Source organism: Coenobita brevimanus, chromosome 1 (genome assembly GCF_032717465.1).
Source record: "Coenobita brevimanus isolate Jiangsu-jjx chromosome 1, ASM3271746v2, whole genome shotgun sequence".
Taxonomy (NCBI): Eukaryota; Metazoa; Arthropoda; class Malacostraca; order Decapoda; family Coenobitidae; genus Coenobita; species Coenobita brevimanus.
Window position 1 is genome coordinate 48,206,628 of NC_136954.1, and position 23,927 is coordinate 48,230,554.

General features: G+C 43.9%; 1 protein-coding gene across 1 annotated transcript in view; it reads left to right on the forward strand.

Moving 5' to 3' along the window:
* LOC145396489 (glutamate receptor 1-like) overlaps positions 1-23,927 on the forward strand; it is a 584,166-nt gene that overhangs the window by 446,306 nt on the left and 113,933 nt on the right. The window contains exon 8 of the mRNA XM_080269888.1: positions 14,509-14,673. Coding sequence (XP_080126014.1) covers positions 14,509-14,673 — 165 coding nt within the window. The remainder of the gene's footprint in view (positions 1-14,508; positions 14,674-23,927) is intronic.

Sequence of the window (23,927 nt, forward strand, 5' to 3'; positions counted from 1 at the left end):
TTTACAGTATATCGTTTATCACCTCATTCCTGCCTCATATCTTTTATCATCTCACTCTTGCCTCTTATGTCATTTATCACCTCACTCCTGCCTATCATCACTTTACCCAAGACCTCTACCCTTATTATTTATCACATACCCTTTTCATTTATCACCTCCTGCCTTTATTATTTTATATTTAGATTCTTTACCATTCAGTACAAGCCTCAGCACTGTGGGGAACACTGACCCTGAAGCCCAAGCAGGGAAGGGTGCGTGAGAGCAAAGAAAAAAAAAATAGTCGGTATCATAGGGCATAGAAGGTATAGAAGTAATTATCATTAAAAGCACAATAATGAACAAAGACATACTGTGATACATACATAGTATAAAGTTGTTACAGTAATTATCATTAATGAACAAAGACATACTGTGATACATACATAGTACAAAGTTGTTACAGTAAATATCATTACATGTTTTGAGACCAGTAAAGTGGTATATGATAAACACGTATCTCTTATCACTTTACCCGAGTCCCCCTCTTTACCCAAATCCCGTTTTCTTCGAGTCACACAGCCAACCATTTCTGCTACTTAGAGGTGGAAATTGGACCTTTCCTACGACACTTGTATTGTCTTTTGCTAAGTATTTTCTGAACTCCTTTTCCCAAGCGATTTATGTTATATTTTACACCTTCCATAGCCTCTTTATCTAAGCAATTTATTCACATCTTACACTTTTCATACGTTCTCTCCCTAATCGATTTATTTTGCATCATAAATCCATCGTAACACCTCTCCCTTTCGTAACTCCTCTTCGTAAGCGATATAGTTTGCATCTTACATCTTTCGTAACTCCCTGAGCAATTTATTTTATATACATCTTGCGCCTATCTTAACGGCTCTTCTTATGCGATTTATTCTATATACATCTTACACGTTTCATAACTCCCCTCCCTAAGCGATTCCCTTTACTTATTAAACCTTTTGTAACTCCTGTTCACAAGGAATTTATTATGCATCATTAATCCTACTTTTAAGTTATGTATACGGTATCTGTTCAGTATCAACACATTTTGGTTCAGTAACCCCACAAGATGCACAGGAGACATCGTAGTGCTTGATCCTTAGTTACCAGTGTCTATCCTGCATCATACATTCATTAATTATTACACTGCCACACCCACTCCCACACCAGCAGACTGAGCCATCCCCACAACACACAAAATACCATCAGAAGAGTTTCTAGTGAGTGCAGTTTATGAGCCACCCTGTACTACTACTACTGCTGCTACTGCTACTACTACTACTACTTTTTTTTATTTATTAAACAATCACCTCCATCCAATTGGGAATTATATTGTGAAGATCAAAACCAATCTTCCTAATAGAGTTCACCATTTGGAGTTGTAATGTGAAGGTTAACACCAACCCTCATATTACAATCCGTTGGCCCCAAGCACGCCTTGGCTGTGGTTACCAACCATCTACTATTACTATTATTATTTTATTTTATATTTATTGATATTACAGTGTAAATAAAGACATTAAACTATTGGAGTCGCTGGTCTATGCGACTCTCGACCACTGTAGCTTCGTAATCCATACCCGCCAGAGAGACAGGCCTGAGGGCTGATGATCTTGTGCCCCTGAGACATAGCAGAGCAGACCTCACGAGGGAGAATGACAGTCGACATCTCATCCAGGCCATAACAGAACTCTGCGGTTGACGTTTCTTCTCAGAAAGAACCTCTGCCAGTCTCGAGTAGAATCTCACTGCCTCTGGACCCATCCCACCTGATGTTGTGAACACAAGGGCAGTGAATCGACTGTGGTCTGCATGTTGGATCCTTTCTTGATAATTTCTATTTTTTTCTTATTCATTCCTTTTGTGTGCAGCTTCGAGAGAGTTCACGATGACACGCTGCCATGAGATCGAATATCCTGATGTCGAAGAACGTCCTCTGCCCACGTGTCGTGAAACCTTGAGCACTGACATCCACTCTTGCATCATTTGATGTGTTTTCTATTCTGTGGGTGAAGTGCTCGCCGTCTAGGGGTAACAGTGCTGGCTCAGTCGTGACATCATGGCATATTTCCTGCAGCATTTTGGCAGTGAGGTTGCGTACTTCATCGTGTCGGATGCAAACAAAGCCTCCCTTCTTGCATACCATTGCATGGTTTGCATCAAAGGGAGTGCCACAGGCACAGTGTTGAAGTAGGTTCTCTATTGGCCACCCATATCTCAAGGCTATGGTGTCAATAAATTCTTGTTTGTTGAAGTGGAAGCCTTTTGCCTTGAGAGGCAGGGTTGTGAGCCAGTTCGATGCCCCAACCTCCTGTGCAATTTCAACTCTTCTGTACTGGTCTGGTGTTAGATGTTCGATTATGTGCTGCAGCTGGTCTTTTTGTCTTCCTTTACGCTCCTTGCTTATCTGTGTCTTTGTCTTTCTGCCTTTGGTGGTCGATTTCACTCGTCTCAACCTGGGCGCAGATCTTCTGTGACAAGGATTCGGTGAGCCTGAGTGAATTTCTGTGTTCGTAGCTTGCCACGGCTACTGGATTTATAATGCCAAGGCCTCCCATCCTGGGTGGTAGTGCTAGAAGGTCCCTCTCTTCTGGTGTGGGGATGTGGCCATTGGTTAGAGATGGGAGGAATGAATCCCTGATTGCATCCTCCAGTGGTTGTAGCAGCAACTCGATGTCTGGTATGGTCCTCATCACGAAGGTCCACTTGTGCTTTACACCATAGGTAAATGCACTGTATGCTGCATGGGGTTCTGTTTTTGTTTGGCTGGATAGTGTATGAATTTCTTCTACCCATGTCTTTACCTTATCACTCACATATTTGTCTTTGAATTCCTTGGTTCCAGTCACAGCCCCTAGATGCCTCTGACCTTCCTTGGTCACTATCACGTTTGTGCCTCTAAATGCTTCTTGTGCATCTTGATAGTAAGCTGGTTTCACGATCAAGATGGACTTACTTGCATTAGGGTAGTAACCAATTTCAGGGCCATGAGATGTTACAAGGTCCCACCATTTCCTCACATCCTCAACCCTGCCAGCACCCGTGAGATCATCTGCATAGGCTACCTGTTTTACATTGGTGGCCTCGTATTTGATCTGTTGTTGCAGCACTGTCATCGCCAGGGCGTACATAGCCATGGCAACGGGGTTCCCCTGGGTTGTTCCTTCTGTGGACTGGATTACACCGACATCGTGAGCAGCTGTCTTACCCACAATGTAGAGGTCTGCTGGTTCTTTGTAGGTGTTTTCCACATATTGGGCAAATGCTGGGCATTTAACCTTGATATTGTGCAGCATTGCCTCCCGGTTGATGGAATTAAATGCATTTGAGGCATCAACTAATAGTACTGCCTCACAGTCCTCTTCCCCAAATATTTCCCTCATGGAGTGAACTGCTGCCTCACCTCCTGCCTGCTGGCCTTCACACACTTGGAGGTTGCCAACTGCCTGCTTCACATCATCTTTCACCACCTCCATGATGCATTTTCCTATAATCCGCCTTAAGACTTCACCCACCCCGATGGGCCTGTATCCAGGATTCTTATCAAGGGGGATTAGTCTGCAAGCCGTCAGTGCTTCGATGTTACTTCACTGACTTGAAGCCAGCTTCCTCGCCAGTGAGGCAATGGTGTTACATAGGTCTGTTGCTGCCTCCCCAAACTTGATGTTACTGAGGATTACTCGCCAAGATTTTGCATCCAGGCCTGACGGTCCTGCCCCTCCCTGTGTGTGCATTGCCTTCCTCCACACCATATCTCCAGTTATCCTGTCATATGTGATGGGATTGCGAGGAGTGTAGTTGCCATCAAGCTTTGACTGGGCACTTGCTTGTCGTGCAGTCGGGTGTTTTTCTTTTAGTTGTTGCATTGTTTCTTCTGTCAGGTTCAGTACTCCGTTTGGTGATTCATCTGACAGGGATCTTGTTGCCATCGAGACCTTACCCTGTCTCATCTTGCTGCCAAAAATCCTTGCCACATCGTTGGTATTCTGATTTCTTCTGCCTCGATTGTTTATTCTTATCTGCAAGGCCCTTGCTTCCTCAAGTAGGTTGTCGATTTCACCTCTTTTCCATGTTTCAACCCGCCTTTGGATGGCCTTAATATTTTCTGCAGTGCTAGCTCTTGGGCGGGTCTTGTTGAGGAAGAGATGTGGTTTTAGTGCAAGGACCTTAAGAGAGAATGAGGCAATGGGTGAGTTATTGTTATAATTGGCTATCAGGCGAGTGATTTCCTTGATCATGTCAGTTGTAGCATTGCATTTGGGAGGTTCAAAAAGGTTACTTGAGGACCATCCAGCTATTTCATTATATGTGGTGTTCACCCAGGTTACTGCATTTTCTCGGGATTTGCCCATCCAGTATGTGGGACGACCTTCTCGCACAGACCTTTGAGGCTGTTCTGCTTCCTCGTTGTTTGTGTCACTATCATTCTGAGGATGTATAATACCTGGATGATTCACTCTTTCATGCACTCCTCTATGGTGGTCTTCATCGTGAGTTTCATTTCTATTATAAACTTCATGATGTTCCTCACCCCTAACTTCACCACTATTCACTTCCCCATGGTGATTTAACCACCCAGCGCTTCCATATCTCTCGCATCTTGGCGTCCATCCCTATCCCTCGCTTCACCACGGGGTCTTTCACCACCACGCATGTCCGTGTGATCGTGCATATTGTCAGTGACCGCCCTATCAATTTCCATGTCACCAGTCTGTCGCCTGCCATGTAGGAAGCGGTCAAGTGCCGCTTCTGGTGGGCTGTGATTCCCTAACACATTCATACAGAAAGGTCCCATCCTACAGTATGTACACGGTGACCTGTTTGTTGCACATGAGCACCTGATACACTTATGCTGCCTACTGGAGCACTGACAACAATGATGTGGCGTGGCCATGGTGTTGAAGTTTTTATACTGCGGTACAGTATTAATAATAATAATTATGGCTACTTTTTGTAATACTTTTAAATGAAAAATATATTGTTACTAGAACTACTGTTTTACTATACGAATTTTAAATTTAGATTTGATATAAATGAAGAATGTGCTTGTTTTACTACTACTACTACTACTGCTACTACTACTACTACTACTACTACTACTACCACTACTACTACTACTACTACTACTATACTACTACTACTACTATACTACTACTAATACTACTACCACTACACCTGATATTCTCCTGTGCTTATGTCTACTCTAGTCAATAATTACAGTTCATCAGTTACATGTAAGATGGAAAGATGTGATATGCAAAACAAATCGCTGAGGAGGAGGCGTCACGAAATGTCCGATCATCTTAACAGCATCCTATTCTCGTTTGCTTGGCTCTCTTGACACCTCTTCCTTAGCAACATTTTTGCCCATTACCCCATAATATTCACTTGTCTTACTGGTAATTGAGGTGGGGATTGGAGTTAGTTAGTGAGGTGGGTAGGGAGGATATTTGGGAAATGATGGGAAAGGGTGTAGGAGGAAAAGGAGAGAAGGGGAAGGGAAGGGAAGGAGAGGAAGATGGAGGAAGAAGGAGGAATAATAGAGAAAAGGTAGGAACAGAAGGAGAGGAGGAGGAAAGGAAGGAAGAAGGAGAGGGAAGACGGAGGAAGAGGGACGGAAAGGGAGAAATAAGAGGGAGGGAGGTTGGAATGGAAAAATAGCAAGAAGGAGGGAAGGAGTGGGGAAAAAAGGGGGAAGGGGGAGGAAAAGGGAGGACAGGATGGGAAAAGGAAAGGAAGAAAGGAAGGCAAAAGAGAGAGAGAGAGAGAGAGAGAAAGTCTTGAAGATGGGAGCCAGGGAGAAGAGGAGTGTCAGTTAAGGAGATGGGTAGGGTGGGGAGAGATCAGGTAGGCTGTGATGGAAGAGGGGGTGATGAAGGTGGGAGAGGGAGGCAAAGAGAAAGAGGAAAGAAATGAGGAGAAAGGAAGGAAATGAGAAAGATGAAGGAAAGAAGGAAGGAGGAGAAAGAGGGAGAGAGTGTGGGAGAGGAAGGGGAGGAGGAGAAAGAGCTGATGATAGAATAGGTGTCTGGACAGGGAGAAAAGGGATGGGAGTGGTATGAGAGGGAAGGAAGAGACATTGAAGGCTTTGGTCGAGATAGGAGATAGGGTGGTAAGGAGAGAAGGAGTAATTTAAGTATGAATGGAAGGAATAAAGAAAACAGAAAGTACTGGACGGAGTATTGGAGGGAGGGAGAGATGGGGGGGAAGGGAATACTAGGAGAGATGGGAATTGTTCAGGAAAGAAAGAAAAGGTAATGGAGGAAAGGGAGAGGTAGGGGAGGTGGTGATGGAGAAGAAAGAGAAGACTTTGATGGAATCGAGAGAAGGGGAGAGAGACGGTGACGATATAGAGGGGGTCATGGAAGAATAGGAAGATGGAAGTGGTTTGGGAGGAAAGGATGGGAGTGATGGAGGAAGAAAGAAGGAGAGGAGGAGGAGAAGAAAGAGGGAGGGAAATAGTAATAGAGACAGAAGAAAAGGGAATGAAGAGGATGACAGGGATAAACGAGGAGGTGACGAGGAGATGGAGAGGGTTTTTAATGGAGAGGAGAGATACGATCATAAGGAAGAGATGGATAGAAGAACGAAGGAGGGGAGGAAGGTGGGTTTGAAGAGGAGAGATAGGAAGTGGAGAGAAGATGGCAGGGATGTAGGTGGGAGATAGTGAGAGAAGGAGACGGAGATGAAGACTGGAGGTAGTGAGAGAAGAGGAGATGGATTATGTAGGTGGTAGATGATGTAGGGAGAGAAAGAAAGAAAGAGGAAAACAGTGATATCGATGTACAAGAAAGATGAGCTGACGAGAACTGTTTTGAGAGAGAGAGAGAGAGAGAGAGAGAGAGAGAGAGAGAGAGAGAGAGAGGAAGCCGGTGGTGTAGGTAGAAGTGATAATGAAGAGAGAGGTGAGAACGAAGAAGAAAAGGAGAGGAAGAGGAATGCCATGGTGAGGATGAGGGATGGGGAGAAAAGAGAAAGGAAATGATGGAGGAACGGGGAGAAGGAGAGTAGAGGACGGCAGTGATGAAAGACGTAGCCATAGAAGGAAGAAGGAGAGGAACAAGGAAATGATGTTATGTATGAGAGATAAGGAGGAAAGGAAAGGACGAGCGAGGCTTTGATGATGAGAAGAGACGAGGAGAGATGAGGAAAGGCAAGGATGAAGCAGTAATTCTGGAAGGAAGAAAGGAGAGTTAGCAGGAGACCTTGGTGAAGATGTGAGATGGAAGAGAACACTGCGATAATGAAGATAACAGATAAGGAAGAAAGAGAAGAAGATTGTGACAGGTGTGGGAGATAAGACGGAAATGAGAGGAAGAGGGATGCACTGAAACAGATGAGAGGTAAGGAGAACAGAAGAAATTGAGAGAGAGAGAGAGAGAGAGAGAGAGAGAGAGAATTATGCTGATGAGAAAACACAGCTACTGATAATGGTCTTATCCACAAACAGGCAACTGATTACAGATGGATTATTTCCGTCCCTCTCATTCTCATCAGGAGCAAACATAGGATTAATCTGTGATGTGTGGTTTGTCGGGAAAATTAAGTATGGCTGAATAAAACCATCTAGTAGTAGTAGTAGTAGCACCGGTGGTGGTGGTAGTGGTGGTGTGTGTAGTTGTAGTAGTAGTAGCAGTAATAGTAGTAGTAGTACCACCGGTTGTGGTACTAGTAGTAGTAGTAGTGGTAGTGGTAGTGGTGGTAGTAACAGTAGCAATATCACAAGGTTCTTCTGATGTGAACCCCAGTTTACTGCAGGCTGAAGTTGTCCCAATCCTGCAGCCTTTCCGGAGATAGGGAGGGAACTGAGGGACGTTTGTATAATCAGGCAACGAAGCCACCTAGCTATATCGGTGCCACCACGTGAAGGCGTCCCTCTCCAGCATTATCTGAAAGTAGCAAAAACAGTATTCAAAATGTAATCATAGTGAAGGGATCAGATACTATTAATCATTGCCATGGAACCAGTATATGAAATTAGGTAATGGTTGGAGAGAGAGAGAGAGAGAGAGAGAGAGAGAGAGAGAGAGGGGGGGGGAGAATTAAATGTACAGTATCTACAATCGTAGTAAAAAAATATATATATATCACGTGCATAGTCCCCCCCCCTCCTTAAAAAATGGCAGAATAATTTAAAAACAAAACAAAACAGTCAACAAAAACTAGATAAAACTGTACTGCTATATCAAGAACGAAATTAATCTCTTCTCTGTGGTCAAACAAAGGTGATATTTGTGTTCTTAGGAAGGAATTAACCATTTCTTGCTTCTCAGGTGTTTTTGTACCTACACTATTGTACGTCGCAGGTTAATGAAATTTCTGACTCCTGTAGTTCGAAGGTCTCTACGGAGCTGAAAAAATCGTCTGAAGGTAGCAAAAATTTTATGAAAACATATCAGCATGAAGTTTATAGAAAAATGTTAATAAATTAGGTTAGTGAATGCCGCGGAGCACTCCACCTAACACTAATTAAAGGTAAATTAGAAAATAAAATACTGGGGTGGTCCTGGGCGGGACAAGTAAATTAACCTTGTGATTTAATTAAGATAAGCGAACTTTTAATTTTGGCGGCAATAAAATGGACTCATCAAAAGGGCTGTCTCTACGATATTTAAACTCAAATATTTGTCCCTCCTCTCTCAGCACCAGGTGGTGGTGATGGGGGAGGGGGAGCGGAGAGGGAGGAATTACTCTCCCGTCATCTGGGTTACTAAGTTTTCTCCTCCCTGTAGCTACTGATGGCTGTCCCCCCATTTCCTTGATCGTTGTCGTCGTGGGGGGTGACTTCGGAGACGTCAAATGAGGCGATGTGTGGGGGAGTATAGCAGGGTACCTTAATGGACTCCACAGTGTGTAGAGGTTGGGTTGCTGGGTGGACGCCGCATATGCGTCTCCAGTCTATGCTGCCCTTTCCCCGCTCCTTAGGTCCCCGTCGCTGCCTCAACTAATTTTGCAAGGCCCTTTTCTTATACTGATGCTTCTTTCCTTTTCTCATATCCCCTCTATTCCATCTTCGGCTTTATATAGAGTGGAATTTTCCGCATTCGTCAAAATTTTCATCATAGGCCATTAGCATGTTACAGCAGTAAGGATTAGGGTGTACCTGTGTGCTGTTGGTCTGGCCAATTGTGGGGACCATGGTGGTTCGGCACCATCCCGGTATGTGGACCTCTGCGTAGGCGGAACTGCTACGAGCTACAGCTGCGGATCCGTGGATGCTGTTGCTTTGTGGTGGGACTCTCGTTCATTGGCCAAACGTTGTTCTGAGAGACTCTCCTCTCTCACGTTGTGTTGCTATCCCTTCTTGGGTAGGGCAGGGAATGCTTACTTGGAACTTGGTCCCTGCATGGATAGTTTGCTGGGCCTCTAGACTCCGGGTTCCGCCCTCGCGATCCTTTCTTTGCCAACAGTTATGTTGAGCCTTTTCCTTACCATCTATGATTGTGGAAATTGCCTCAGGTTCCCCCTGCCCCGGTTTTGCTGATGTTTTGACCCTGATGACGACCCTGGCATCTCTTCCTGATACTTCTCTGGCTCTTCCTACCATTTCCCAACCTCTACTCATATCATCTGTTTTGTTCCACTTATCTACGCCAGTTTCCGCCTCACAGTCCCTTACTTCCACAACTCTGTCCACATGTTCATCTTACATAGTAACTTCTGAACCTTATTTGCCTCCACTCCGTCCTCCATCTACCCTTCCTGTTCTTCGGCTTCCTAGTCCCGTCCTCATACGTCATCCCTTCTCACTAACCCTGTCTTAACCACCTTCCTTTTTAGGTCTCAGTATTTTAACATCATCTCACAAACTGACGATCTCTCGATGCACCTCTCTCTCTTACATCAGGTAGACACTGATGTTACGTCCTCTGTGTGACCCAGTGGCTCTCATCATATTAAAATGTTCAGTGCAACCCAAGCAGAAAAAGTTTAATCTTTAGATGATCCATCTGGCACTCCAAGCTCAGTCTCTGCAGATGCACAGTTAAATTCATTTACAGGCACTGTCATTCTTCCCTGTTTCTTGTCTTGAGTATTAAAAATTTTGCTGACTTTTCTGAGGATATTCAACTCATTCTAACAGGATCATCCAAATCTTTCTGTCTATTTTTTCGCTAATCCTCCTCTTGGACGCCATCTACAACCACCTAACTTTGCTCAAATTGTATTTGAATCTCACAGTCTTCCCTCTTCAGTTAGTAGAAAACTGCTAACCACTTTCAGGCTAGTGCCATATTTGTTTATTTATTTACTTATTTATCCTTCCCTTCACCTTCAGAGGAAGATAAGGATTTACGAGTATTTAAAGGAGCATTCATAAGTGTGTCTTTCCTTCTCAAAGTCACGCACCAACAATGCAGTAAAGAGAGTGGTAAATTCAGTAGAAAAATTATATTTTGCCTTTTATTTAATCCCAGGTATATAATTTTGAGTGCTTAAATGGAATGTAATGGGTTGTTAGATGCCACTTGGAGACTCAAAAAGAGAACTTCTTGGATAAGATAGCAGACTACGGGGTACTGCCCAGAAGTTTCCGAAATTTTAAAACGGCAGAAACTGCTTGTCATATGGTGTGTGGATGCTGGGTGGTGGTGCATGCACCCTTTGTTTCTGTGTCAAGGGCATTGTGCAGGGTGGATGCATTTACTGAATGTTTGTGTGCTTTTATCATTGTGTGAGGGTTAGTTTGCAAATTTTGTGAACTAAAAAATGGAGGATGTGAAAAAGCAGTATGTGTGCATCAAGTTTTGTGTGAAACTCGGGAATAGCATGGCAGAAACCCATAAAATGGTAAAACAGGCATTTGATGACAGTGCTTTGGGGGTTATACGAACCTATAACTGATTTAGGCGTTTTAAAAATGGACAAACGTTAACAGATGGCTGTGCACGTTTTTTCGCCCTTCTACCAGTTCAGCTTCTGACAGTGTGGCTAGAGTTAGTGCAACCATCCTCGAAGATCGCAGAAGCCATGATGTTTGTGACATTATTAGCCAATCTTATGGAACTTGCCAACACATTTTGTCCGGCGATGTGAGGCAAAAACATCCTGACAAGTGGTGCACAATCAAATGAATGTTTCACCATGACAGTGCACTCATGCAGACAGGCCGTGTTGTTCATCAGTTTTTGGCATTAAAAAAAAAAAAAGAAAAAAAAAAAATGCGGGTTCTCCCCACCGTCCATATTCACCAGATTTGGCCTCCTGTGATGTTTTCCTCATTCTGAAAATGAAAATCCAGCTGAAAGGACGAAGATTTGACACCACTGAGGAGAACCAGGTGAAAATCGCAGACAATGCTGGACAAGCTGATGCTCAAGGACTTCTGGAATGCATTCTGATCATGATAGAAACACCGGGATCGATGTCTAACGCCCAAGGATACTATTTTGAAGGGGGCAGTGGTGATTAGAACTTGACCAAAGTTTTTTTTTCCTTCTTTATTCAAATTTTGGGAACTATTGGGTAGCACCTCGTAAATAGGTGATATAATTAACTCCGGCTTAAAAACAAAAATGGATAGAGCCAGGTCACGTCCATTGTAGAACAGAAAGCAGATGGACAACCCAAATAAATAATTGACACAACAGAGATAGAGTGAGGGGTGTCTGTCTGTATGTGCATTCCTGTGTCCCTCTGTCCGTCCCTTCGTCTGTCCGTCCAACTGTTACATCTGTCCGTCTGCCCATCTATCCATCCCTTTGTCCGTCACTCCATCTATCCATCCCTCTGTCCGTCCCTCCATCCATCCATCCCTCTGTCCGTCCCTCCATCTATCCATCCCTCTGTCCGTCCCTCCATCTATCCATCCCTCTGTCCGTCACTCCATCTATCCATCCCTCTGTCCGTCCCTCCATCTATCCATCCATCTGTCCGTCACTCCATCTATCCATCCCTCTGTCCGTCACTCCATCTATCCATCCCTCTGTCCGTCACTCCATCTATCCATCCCTCTGTCCGTCACTCCATCTATCCATCTCTCTGTCCGTCCCTCCATCTATCCATCCATCTGTCCGTCACTCCATCTATCCATCCCTCTGTCCGTCACTCCATCTATCCATCCCTCTGTCCGTCCCTCCATCTATCCATCCCTCTGTCCGTCACTCCATCTATCCATCCCTCTGTCCGTCACTCCATCTATCCATCCCTCTGTCCGTCACTCCATCTATCCATCCCTCTGTCCGTCACTCCATCTATCCATCTCTCTGTCCGTCACTCCATCTATCCATCCATCTGTCCGTCACTCCATCTATCCATCCCTCTGTCCGTCACTCCATCTATCCATCCCTCTGTCCGTCACTCCATCTGTCCATCCGTCTGTCCGTCACTCCATCTGTCCATCCCTCTGTCCGTCACTCCATCTATCCATCCCTCTGTCCGTCACTCCATCTATCCATCCCTCTGTCCGTCACTCCATCTATCCATCCATCTGTCCGTCCCTTCATCTGTACGTCCCTCCATCTGCCTGTCCCTCCATCTGTGCGTCCGTTGCAGTCAATGACCCCTAGTTTTAATTAAGAGAGCGATGTTTGTTTAAGTAATTGCCTATAATTAGTTTGTCTTTCACTTTTTTTTTTTTTGGGGGGAGGGAGGAGATGGATTTAGAGAGAGAGAGAGAAGCTGCCTTCTGATGTCTGCTATAATGGTCTCTACAGAACATCTTTAATCCTCTCACGCCTCCTTTTAACTTTCTCACTTTCACGTTTCCTCCTCCTCCTCCTCCTCCTCCTCCTCCTCCTCGTTATCGTCTTCGTCATCATCGTATTTTTATTTCATGTCTCGTGTTCTCTTTGTTTCTCCTCCTCATTCTGATCCTCGTCCTCTTTCTCTTCTTCTGTTTTCCTGGTTGTCCTCTTTCTCCTTTCTTTTTTTTTTCTCTCCCATAGTCTCGTGTTGTCTCTCTCTCTTCCTCATTGTTTTGCGTTGTCTTTTTATCAATTCATTATTCTTATTTTTGTCTTTTCTCATTTTTGTCCTCTATATCTTTCATTTTATTACCTTTCTTTTCTTCATTACCAGGCATTTTTCTCATCTTTTTCTTATATTGTTTTTTTTCTCCTTTTTTAAATTTGACATTCTCTCTCTCTCTCTCTCTCTCTCTCTCTCTCTCTCTCTCTCTCTCTCTCTCTCTCTTTCACCCCGCGTCTTTCACATTCCTTTGTACTGATCGTTACTATATATCCCGTTTCTCTCCACCCTTCACTCCATCTCATTCCTTGTATTCTTTTGTACTCCTCCTCTTTCCCTTCCTCTAATCCATTTGTACTCCTTTGTCTTCCTTTCTCCTTATTCCCTCACTCATCTTCCCTCTCACTGTTCACTGTATACTTTTCGTTTCTGTCCTTCACTTTCCTGTATTTCCTTTTGTACCTCTTTGCACTCCCCTTGTAGCGCCCCATATCATCTTACTCTACTCTCCGTCTCGATTTTCTTTGTATTGTTTTTCATCATATCTCCTCCCCTCACTTTACACTCAATTTGTACTACTTTGTATTCCTCTCCTATTAGTCCCCCTCTCACTAAATTTTCAATTGCTTTTCATTGTTTCTCTTCCTCTGCCTGATATCTCCCTTTGTATTTGCTTGTACATTCATAGCCTCATTCCTCCTGTCCTCACTTCTTGTATTCCTTTGAACTCCCTTTTATTCCATTGTACTCCTCTCCTTTCCTCTCTCTCATTTTCTCTAATCATCCTGTATATTCTGTCTTCCTCTCCCTACTTCCGTCCACCCTCTCTCTCTATTACCTTGTATTACTTTGCAGTCTACTCCCCTCACTCATATCGTAAGCTGTTCTTTGTACTTTCTGTATTCCTTTGTACACACTCTCTCTCTCTCTCTCTCTCTCTCTCTCTCTCTCTCTCGAATATCCTGTTTCCTTTATCCCTGTTTTTCGTTTCTGCCTCTCTCTTTTCATGTCGTCTCTCTCTCTCTCTCTCTCTCTCTCTCTCTCTCTCTCTCTCTCTCTCTCTCTCTCTCTCTCTCTCGAATATCCTGTTTACTCTTTCCGTTTTTCATTTCTACATCTCGCTTTCCATGTCGTCTCTCTCTCTCTCTCTCTCTCCTCCGGTGCTCGTTTTATCCTCTCTCTTTCTCACTCTCACAGTTCTCGGTAGTTCCTTCTTTGCCCAGTCTCATTCACTGTTAAAAAATTTTTCGTGTGTGTGTGTGTGTGTGTGTGTGTGTGTGTGTGTGTGTGTGTGTGTGTGTGTGTGTGTGTGTGTGTGTGCTCCTCTCTTTCTCTCTCTCTCCTCCTCCGTTGCTCGTTCTATCCTCCCTCTCTTTCACTCTCACAGTTCTCAGTAATTCCCTCTTTGTCCAGTCTCTCTTATACGCTGTTAAATAATTTTTTCGTCTCCTCTCTCTCTCTCTCTCTCTCTCTCTCTCTCTCATCATTTCCTTCACCTGTGACACTAATGTGTTGGCAAGTATTTCTCGCTTTAACTTGTGTGATTCTCTTCGCCTTCTCTTACATTCACACGTATAACCATCCACTCAGGTGATGGACGAGAGGTGGGAGCGTGACGTGAAGGAATACGGTGCCGTCAACATCACCGGGTTCCGTATAGTGGACACGTCCAGCCCCTTCGTCAGGGACTTCCTCAGGACATGGTCTACACTGGATCCAAAGCTGTTCCCGGGCGCTGGCCACGGCTATATCTCGGTGAGTACCCGCTTATTATTATTATTATTATTATTATTATGGTTATTATTATTCCCGGGCGCTGGTGACGGCTATATCTCGGTTAGTACCCGGTTATTATTATTATTATTATTATTATTATTATTATTATTATTATTAAATTCTGTTTATATTTCCCTGTAGGATGTGGTGTTGATTTTTTTTTATTTGTAATATAATTTTTTTATGTAAAGAAGAAAGAACAAAAGGCTACAAGCCCTCAAAAATGTTACCCCAAAAAGAAAAAATGAAAACAAGATAACAGAGAGCCAAATTCAAGATCCGTTCATTTCGAGATGACTGGACACACTGCGTTTGAAAGGCTGGCGGTCACCGGTAGTAGGAAATACAGACATAGGAAGACAGTTCCAGAGTTGACCTGTTGCATACATGAAGGACTGAGAGCAACGGTTAACTCATGCATTAGAGAGTTGGGCAAAAAAGGGACGAGAGTTTGCTGCTAGACGGGTGCTACGCGCCCACCAGTGCCTACCATAATGGTGGAGGGATGCAGGCATACAGGTCAGACAAGTATCGATCATTGAGGAGGCGATGAAAAAAAAAAGGCAAAGATGCAACAGTGCGGCGAGTAGATAGAGGTTGAAGGGAGTCAATAAGAGGAGGAGATTTAATGAGACGAGAAGCCTTTGATTCCACCGAGCCTGCCCACACATAGTAGTTGTACCAGGGGCGATTTAAACCCGTGTATAAAGTAAACAACTTTGCAGGGGTAAAGAAGGCACAGAGTCGGCTTAGCACACCCAGTCTCTTGGAAGCAGATTTTACAAGAGAGGCAATATAATATTCCCATGATTAATCCCGAGAGAATGAAACCTCTAGTATGTTCAAAGATGATGCAGAAATGAGTTGGATATTGTTAAAAAATAGTGAATACTCCAGCAGAAGATTTTGACGGGTTGAAAGATGTAAGAACTTAGTTTCTGAAGCATTAAAAGCAACAAGATTACTTTTACCTCAGTCCGAGACATGATCCAAGCCAGACATTAGTTGTGCCATAGCATCATCCCTTGTTTGCTCAAGTAACTGCTGAGATGGACGCTGCGAGAAGCGGATGGAAAGGTGAAGGGTGGATTATCAGCTTATAAGTAGCTAGGGTTATATGTACAGCTCAGGCCACTGATGAATAGAAGGAAGAATATATTTTATTATTATTATCATCATTATTATTATTATTATTATTATTATTATTATTATTGTTATTATTATTATTATTATTTTTATTATTATTATTACTATTAAAGATACTTAATTCCTTGTAGGCTGTGGGATGACATTTTTGTTTTCTTCGCTCCCAGATTTAGAACTGTATTTTGCTGTGACAGTGTGAGGTATTACAAGAAAATGTTGTGTCTCATACCACTGTGGTGACGAAAGAAGGCTTCTGATATTTGGAGAGGAACGAGAAATGTGGAAGTCGAGAACAAGTGTTTGGCATCGATTGTCGGTGAAGATTCCACTCGTTATTTTATTATTATTATTATTATTAATGTTATTATTTATGTGAAGCTACAGAACGTGATGAATGTTTTTGGCGTATCCGATAGAGCCAGGATTCCGGGGGCATGAATAATGAGTGAATGGAAGCGTGACCCATTGGATTGGGCAAATTTGGGCTGTCTGGACATTGCTACTCCTCACCCTGCCCTAGGGTGGGAAAGGAGGTCCGGATGATGATGATGATGATGATGATGAGTGGTAGGTTAACGTGATCAATTTTTTTTTTTTTTTTGGGGGGGGGGTTAAAGGATTTCCTAAGAACTGTTTTGGGATTTTCAAATATTGGTTTCTAAACGTGTGTACTGATTTGGAATGTATTATCGTTATTGGAGGGCCTGGGAGATTTTGGATTTTTTTTTTTTCAATTGAGTGGATGAGACTGATGCATGTCGGTAAGTACTGAATGAAAGTATTGCTGTTGTTGACGCGGGAGGTGTGTTGGCATCAGTGTATTATCTGTTGGCCGAATTTCCCGGTTGTGTATTATTTACTGTAGTACTTTCACATTAACTTGGCTTAGATTTTCATCCGTCTGGAACTTATAGCACATAGATCGATAGCAGAAAGACAGTACTACGGTTCTACATCCTTTTTGTAGCGCTTCATCGTGACTAGCATCATATTCTAGTGTCAGAATGTCATTACAGTTCAAGGCAGAGACTTATCAGTTTTAGGCCAAGTTAGAGTAAAAAGGGTATGGCAGAATTTCCCGGCTCTGCTAGGGTTATACCTTTTTACTCTAACCTGGCTTAGATTTTCGTCCTTTTCCAGCCAATTTCTCGTAGCTTAGTGAAGAAAAAGGCAAAACTATGGCTGTACATCCTCTTCAAAGCACTTCTTCGTGACTAGGTTCGTATTCTGGTGTTAATACAGCTCAGCCTGCAAGGTGGAGAGGTGGCAATTTTAGGACAGCTTAGAGAGAGAGAGAGAGAGAGAGAGAAAAGAGTATATTCGGGCTGTCTAGAGTCATAGTTAGTAATCACCCTTACCTCAGTCTTAAAGGTAGTCGTGGCCTTACACACCTATGACATGTTGATGATGGTTCGAAGCAGTTCTAGACTTCGCGAGTGTCATTGCCAACTGCTGCTCGTGTATTTAAACAACCTTTGAATGACCACCTTAGCACTGAACAGCGGACCATGGTTGCGACATACGAGAGTTTAAGGTTAAAATATGGCTCTTGATTCTGTTGCATTACCTTGACTATCAGTGTGCTTGATTAAAATAGATAACACCTAGTAAACACGGGGATGTAAAGTCAGCATCAAAAGTCCTGTCGCCTCCCCTGCCTCTCTCTCTCTCTTTCTTTCTCCACAAACTTAGGAAATCAGCGATGTGGACCTGCAGCAAGCGTTACCGAAGACGCTGATGTGAGGCCATGTGAAGTTCTCAGTGTCGGTTGCCACGGATTCTGATTATCAAAGTGCTTGGAGAGAAAAGCTGGAAAGACGACAGGACTTTCGATGCCCACTGTACAATAAGGAGCCAAAAGGAAGAAGTCTGTAATTACTGGAAGACCAATCTCAGTCCTTGTGCCGGCGGTGAAGGGAATTTATTTATTTTTGTGAGATGGAAATGTCTAAGCCGAGGAGAAATTTGAAAGTCCAATAGTAAATTAACTTATGGAAGAATTATCCCCATATTTAGAATGTTGTATAATGGGATGATGAAGCAGTTTCGGCCCGACTTGGACCCTCGTAAGATACTTATTGAAAAATGACGGAACGTGTGCACTTATACAAATGGGGTGGGTATGAAGGAGATGGAAGGGATGACATGTCTGAAGAGGATAGACGGTAGGGTGAAACTGTTTTATCTGCCTCCAAAATAGCTTTTCCAGAATTTTGGTATAATTATCCCAACTGAACGATGTACTGCTGTGTAATATAAAGACAAAAAGTAGTATGTATAATGATAGGTTAAGTTATGGTTACGTGTCAGATCTGTGTGGTAATTGGCGCGTTCCTTTGGGAGATAGATCTACGGAATCGCTTGCCGGACTAGGCTACAATTCAGTACAGTGCTACACAACCTTGTATCTCATGTAACAGGAATGCGAAGGTTTCTTCTTTTGAAACTGTGCGGGACACACACACACACACACACACACACACACACACACACACACACACACACACACACACACACACACACACACACACACACACACACACACACACACACACACACACACACACACACACACACACACACACACACACACACACACACACACACACACACACACACACACACACACACACACACACACACACACACACACACACACACACACACACACACACACACACACACACACACACACACACACACACACACACACACACACACACACACACACACACACACACACACACACACACACACACACACACACACACACACACACACACACACACACACACACACACACACACACACACACACACACACACACACACACACACACACACACACACACACACACACACACACACACACACACACACACACAGAGCTAAGTATGTCTTTGAGCTGAGATCTGTGAACCTCTGCCTCAGAAGTCACACGGATTTGTTGAGAGAGAGAGAGAGAGAGAGAGAGAGAATTACATAAATTCTCTTGCTCCCCTTTAAGAACTCCTCCATCTCACACAGAGAGAGGAGAAGAGAGGAGGAGAGAATAGAATTTAATATTAAATTTCTTTTCACCCTTCTAAGGTTTCCTCCTCCTCCTCCTCCTGTGCCCATATCGTTCTCCTGCCTCTGTAATGACACACTCGTCTAGCCTTGTCTTATTACCGTTCTTGTCAGGCTCTTCAGATCCTAATTAAGGTGTTCTAGCACTCGTTCACCACGCCCCTTCCTCATCTTCACCTCTCCACAGCCTCCATCCTCACTATGGGCTTCTGTATTTCCCTTCACTACTCATTTTATATGGACTCTCTCTCTCTCTCTCTCTCTCTCTCTCTCTCTCTCTCTCTCTCTCTCTCTCTCTCTCTCTCTCTCTCTCTCTCTCTCTCTCTCTCTCTCTCTCTCTCTCTCTCTCTCTCTCTCTCTCATCCGTCCGTCTGTCTGTCAGTTTATTTTTTAATGTATACAACTTTTCTCAAATCCACTTCATCCCTATCAGATTCCTTGATGACTAATATGTCCTGCTTTAAACAGACGACTATATTCAGCATAGGTATGGCGTCTCGTGGTCTCTGTAGCCTTTTCACCTAAACTTGGCCCAGACTTTCGTCCTTTTGGAACCTATTTCGTGTAGCTCAGTGGCTCAAAAAGACGATGCTGCAGCTCTGCATCCAGTTCATAGCACGTCTTCGTGACTAGCATCATATCCTGTTGTTCATCAGTCGTTGCAGATCATCAGTGAAGATAGAGGGACTGGAGTTTCAGGCCAAGTTAGAATAAATAGAACGTTGACCATTTGGAAGGCAGTGGTTTTCCTGACCAGAATAAAACTGACGGTATCTAGAATAACATGCAGCAACATCGTAGCGTAAAAGTTACATTCGTAAGTCCTTCAGTACTGTATCATCATTTTCTTAGTATCAAGCACCTGTATTGTCATTTCCTTTGAAGCACCTTATATTGTATCATTTCCTCTGTAATAAACACCTGTATACTGCATCATTTCCTCTACATCAAGTACCTTTATATTGTAGCATCATTTCCTCTATCAAACACCTTACTAGCAGCCTAATTGCCTCTGTATTAAGTACCTTTATTCTGTATCATTTCCTATGCATCATGCACGTGTATACTGTATCATTTCCTCTGTATCAAGCATCTCTATCGTCATTTCTTCTCAGTCTTGGTCTCTGCTTGGTCCACAACTCCTTCTTAAACTAAAAGTCAGAATTAATCCTTTATATCTCACCGCCACACACACAAACACTTAGCCTGATATATTTCTTGACTCAGCCTCCCTCCTTCCTTTTCCTCACGCCCCTCAGATAATTTTTCCCCAAACTAAAGCCACGTCCCTCCAGTTTTCCTTCTTTTCTTCCGCTTTCCTTCCTTCCCTTCACCTTCCTTCTTCCTCCCTTCCATCTCTCAAGCTACTTTTTTCTTTCCTGCCACTTCTCTCGCCTCTTCCTCGGTCTTCCCTCTCTCTCTTCCCTTTTCACTACATTATCCTCCTCCTCCTCCTCCTCCTCCTCCTCGCTTCTTCACTATGTTGGCTTTTAATATTTCACTCTTCATTTTTCTCCCTCTTTCGTTCTCACCTTTGTCTCTTTCCTTTATTACTTCCTTTATAACCTTTTCTTTTCATTCTTCCCTATCTCCTCTTCCTCCTCTGTCCTTGTTTTCTTCCCCTTCCTCTTTCCTCTGTCATTTTCATTTCTCTCTCTCTCTCTCTCTCTCTCTCTCTCTCTCTCATTTTTCACTTTTTCCATCATTCCCTTTCCTCCCCTTCCCTACCTCCTTCTCCGCTCTCTTCCTCGGTCTTTCCCCTCTTCTATCCCAAATTTCCCCTTAGTCTTTCATTCCCCACCTCCTCTCCTCTCCCCCAGTCTCCTAGATCTCTCCTCCCCTCTTTCCTACCTCCCTTTCCCCTCGCTCCCTCATTCTTTACAGTGTTTTCTCTCCCTTTCTTCCTCTCTCCTCCCCTCTTTCCTACCTCCTCTTCCCATCTCTCCCTAATACTTTACAGTGTTTTCTCTCCCTTTCTTCCTCCTTTCTCCTCTCTTTCGTTCCTCATCCTCCCCCCTTTCCTCTCATTCATATTACCGCATCCCTCCCCTCTTTCCTCCATCCTCTTCTCCTCTCTCCCTTTTTCTATATAGTCTCTCCCTCCCGCTCCTTCTCTTTCCTCCCTTCCCTCTTTTCTACCTCCCCTCTTTCTAGCCCCTTCGTTCCCCTCTTTCTCAGTCTATATAGTCTCTCCCTCCTGTTTCCTCCCTTCCCTCTTACCCACCTCCCCTCTTTCCTACCACCTCCTCTCCCTTCTTCATCATATTTTATAGTCTTTCCTTCCTTCTGTTTCCTCCCTTCCCTCTTACCCACCTCCCCTCTTTCCTACCACCTCCTCTCCCTTCTTCATCATATTTTATAGTCTTTCCCTCCTTCTGTTTCCTCCCATCCCTCTTTCCCACCTTCTCTTTCCTACCACCTCCTCTCCTTTCTTCTTCAGATTTTTTAGTCTTTCCCTCCCTCTCATCCTCTTCCCTCCCTTCCTTCCCTCTTTCCTACCTCCCTTCCCACTTTCCTACCTCCCGTCTTTCCTGTCCTCTTGTTTCCTCTCGTTCTCAGTTTTTTATAGTCTTTCCCGCCCTCTCCTCCTTTTTCCTTCCTCCTTCCCTCTCCTGCTCTTTCCTTCCTCCCTCCCTCACCTACTCTTTCCTTCCTCCCTCCCTCACCTACTCTTTCCTTCCTCCCTCCCTCACCTACTCTTTCCTTCCTACCTCCCTCTCTTACTCTTTCCTTCCTCCTTCCCTCTCCTACTCTTTCCTTCCCCCCTCTTTCCTTCCACCCTTCTTCTCCTCCTCTTTCCTTCCTCCCTCTCTCTTCTCCTCTCCCTCCTCCCTCCCTCTCCTGCTCTTTCCTTCCACCTTCCCCCTCCTGCTCTTTCCTCCTTCCCTCTCCTCCTCTTTCCTTCCTCCTTCCTTCTCCTCCTCACCCTGCCTCGCTTCCTCACCAATATTGCCTTTAAAATTCACCACTTGATTCTCACCTTCCAATATTCTATGAGCAGGTGGTTTCTCAAAGCTTCCCCAAGGCTTCCCCAAGGCTTCCCCAAGGCTTACTTTTCCACACACACAGGCCAGTATTCTCGTCGGTTGAGGAAGCTTCTTAACACCTCTACCGAAGCGATTTATTTTGCTTATGACACCTTTATATCCACTTCTGTTGTGTTATTTAAATCAATTTAGTATTACCATGCTCTTCATCGATAACGTACAAAATTATACTAACCGTCCGTATCCAAAAATAAATCGCTACGGAAAAGGTGCCAGGGAGTCTCCTTAAGCGACGGACCATAGAATACCATTGAAGAAAATACAGATACATATAAGAAAGACCTGATACATATTAGACAGATGCAAAGGGAACTAATGCTTACACTGCGGATACGAGAGAGAGAGAGAGAGAGAGAGAGAGAGAGAGAGAGAGAGAGAGAGAGTACGATCAAGCTAAAGGAGAAGAAGGAGAATGAGTGAAAGTAAGGTCAAGAGAGAGAGAGAGAGAGAGAGAGAGAGAGAGAGAGAGAGAATGTTCGATGAAACGAAGAGAAAAAGGAAAATCGGTGAAAGTAAGGTGAAAGAGAGAGAGAGAGAGAGAGAGAGAGAGAGAGAGAGAGAATGTACGATGAAGCCAAATGGGGAAAAAGGAGAATCGGTGAATGTAAGGTGGAAAGAGAGAGAGAGAGAGAGAGAGAGAGAGAGAGAGAGAGAGAGAGAGAGTACGATCAAGCTAAAAGAGGAGGAGGAGGAGGAGGAGGAGGAGGAGAGGAAGGTGAAGAAAGGAAGGGAATGAAAAAACTGAGCGAAGGGAGAGTGAACGAGAGAAGCCAGTCAACAAAGGACTAAAGAAATAAACATTGGAAGCACAAGAGGAGGTGTTGGATGACAGTAAAAGTAGAACTGAAATAAACCCTAGAGAAGAATTACAGAGGAACGTCCAAGAGAAAGCAAATATATATACACACTAGATGGACAAGGAAGGAAGAAAGGGAAGAAAAGGAATATGCTAGAGGATGTGATGCAGGAATGGACATAGCTAGAAGGATACGATAAAAGCATATTTTAGTTTACGTCTAAAATGGAGACTTTTTCTTCTCCTCCCCGCAGAAAAACGGACACACACACACACACACACACACACACACACACACACACACACACACACACACACACACACACACACACACACACACACACACACACACACACACACACACACACACACACACACACACACACACACACACACACACACACACACACACACACACACACACACACACACACACACACACACACACACACACACACACACACACACTCTCTCTCTCTCTCTCTCTACGAGTATGTGTATATAGATAGATAGATAGATAGATGTATAACTCCGTATGTCTTCTGTCTTTCTACCTATGTCTCTATCTTTGTTTTTATTTCTTTCTTCTGTTTTTTATGTCACTCAGTCAATCTATTTATCTATCACAACTACCACTGTCACCATCGCATCACCATCATTATCAACGCCATCATTACTGAAGCACAAAGTCAGTCACCACACCTGTCACCACACCTGCCTCCAGTATCTTACCTCTCACCATCGACATAACCCTCACCATTGTTACCATAGCCACCAACAGCATCGATAAAACTCCCACCATCATATTCATTACTGTTACCAACTTCACCCCAGTGACTGTGATCATTCAGTCCCTAAATGCCACGAAGGATCATCACCACCACCACCACCACCACCACAACCTATCCTATACCAACGAGATCAGGGCTGGCTATGGCCCCCTACCACTACCATTACAACAAAACCTACCACCACTGCTGCAACCATTACCATGATCCTGCCACCAGTATTACCCAGCATTATTACAGTCGCCTTTATCAGTAACACCAACGACAATTATCATAACTAATAATTCCTACACCGTGCCTGTTATGTTTACCACATCACCACCATTACCACTGTCTGCCACCACAACTTCCACTGCCTACCACCACCACTCCCACTGTCGTTATCCAG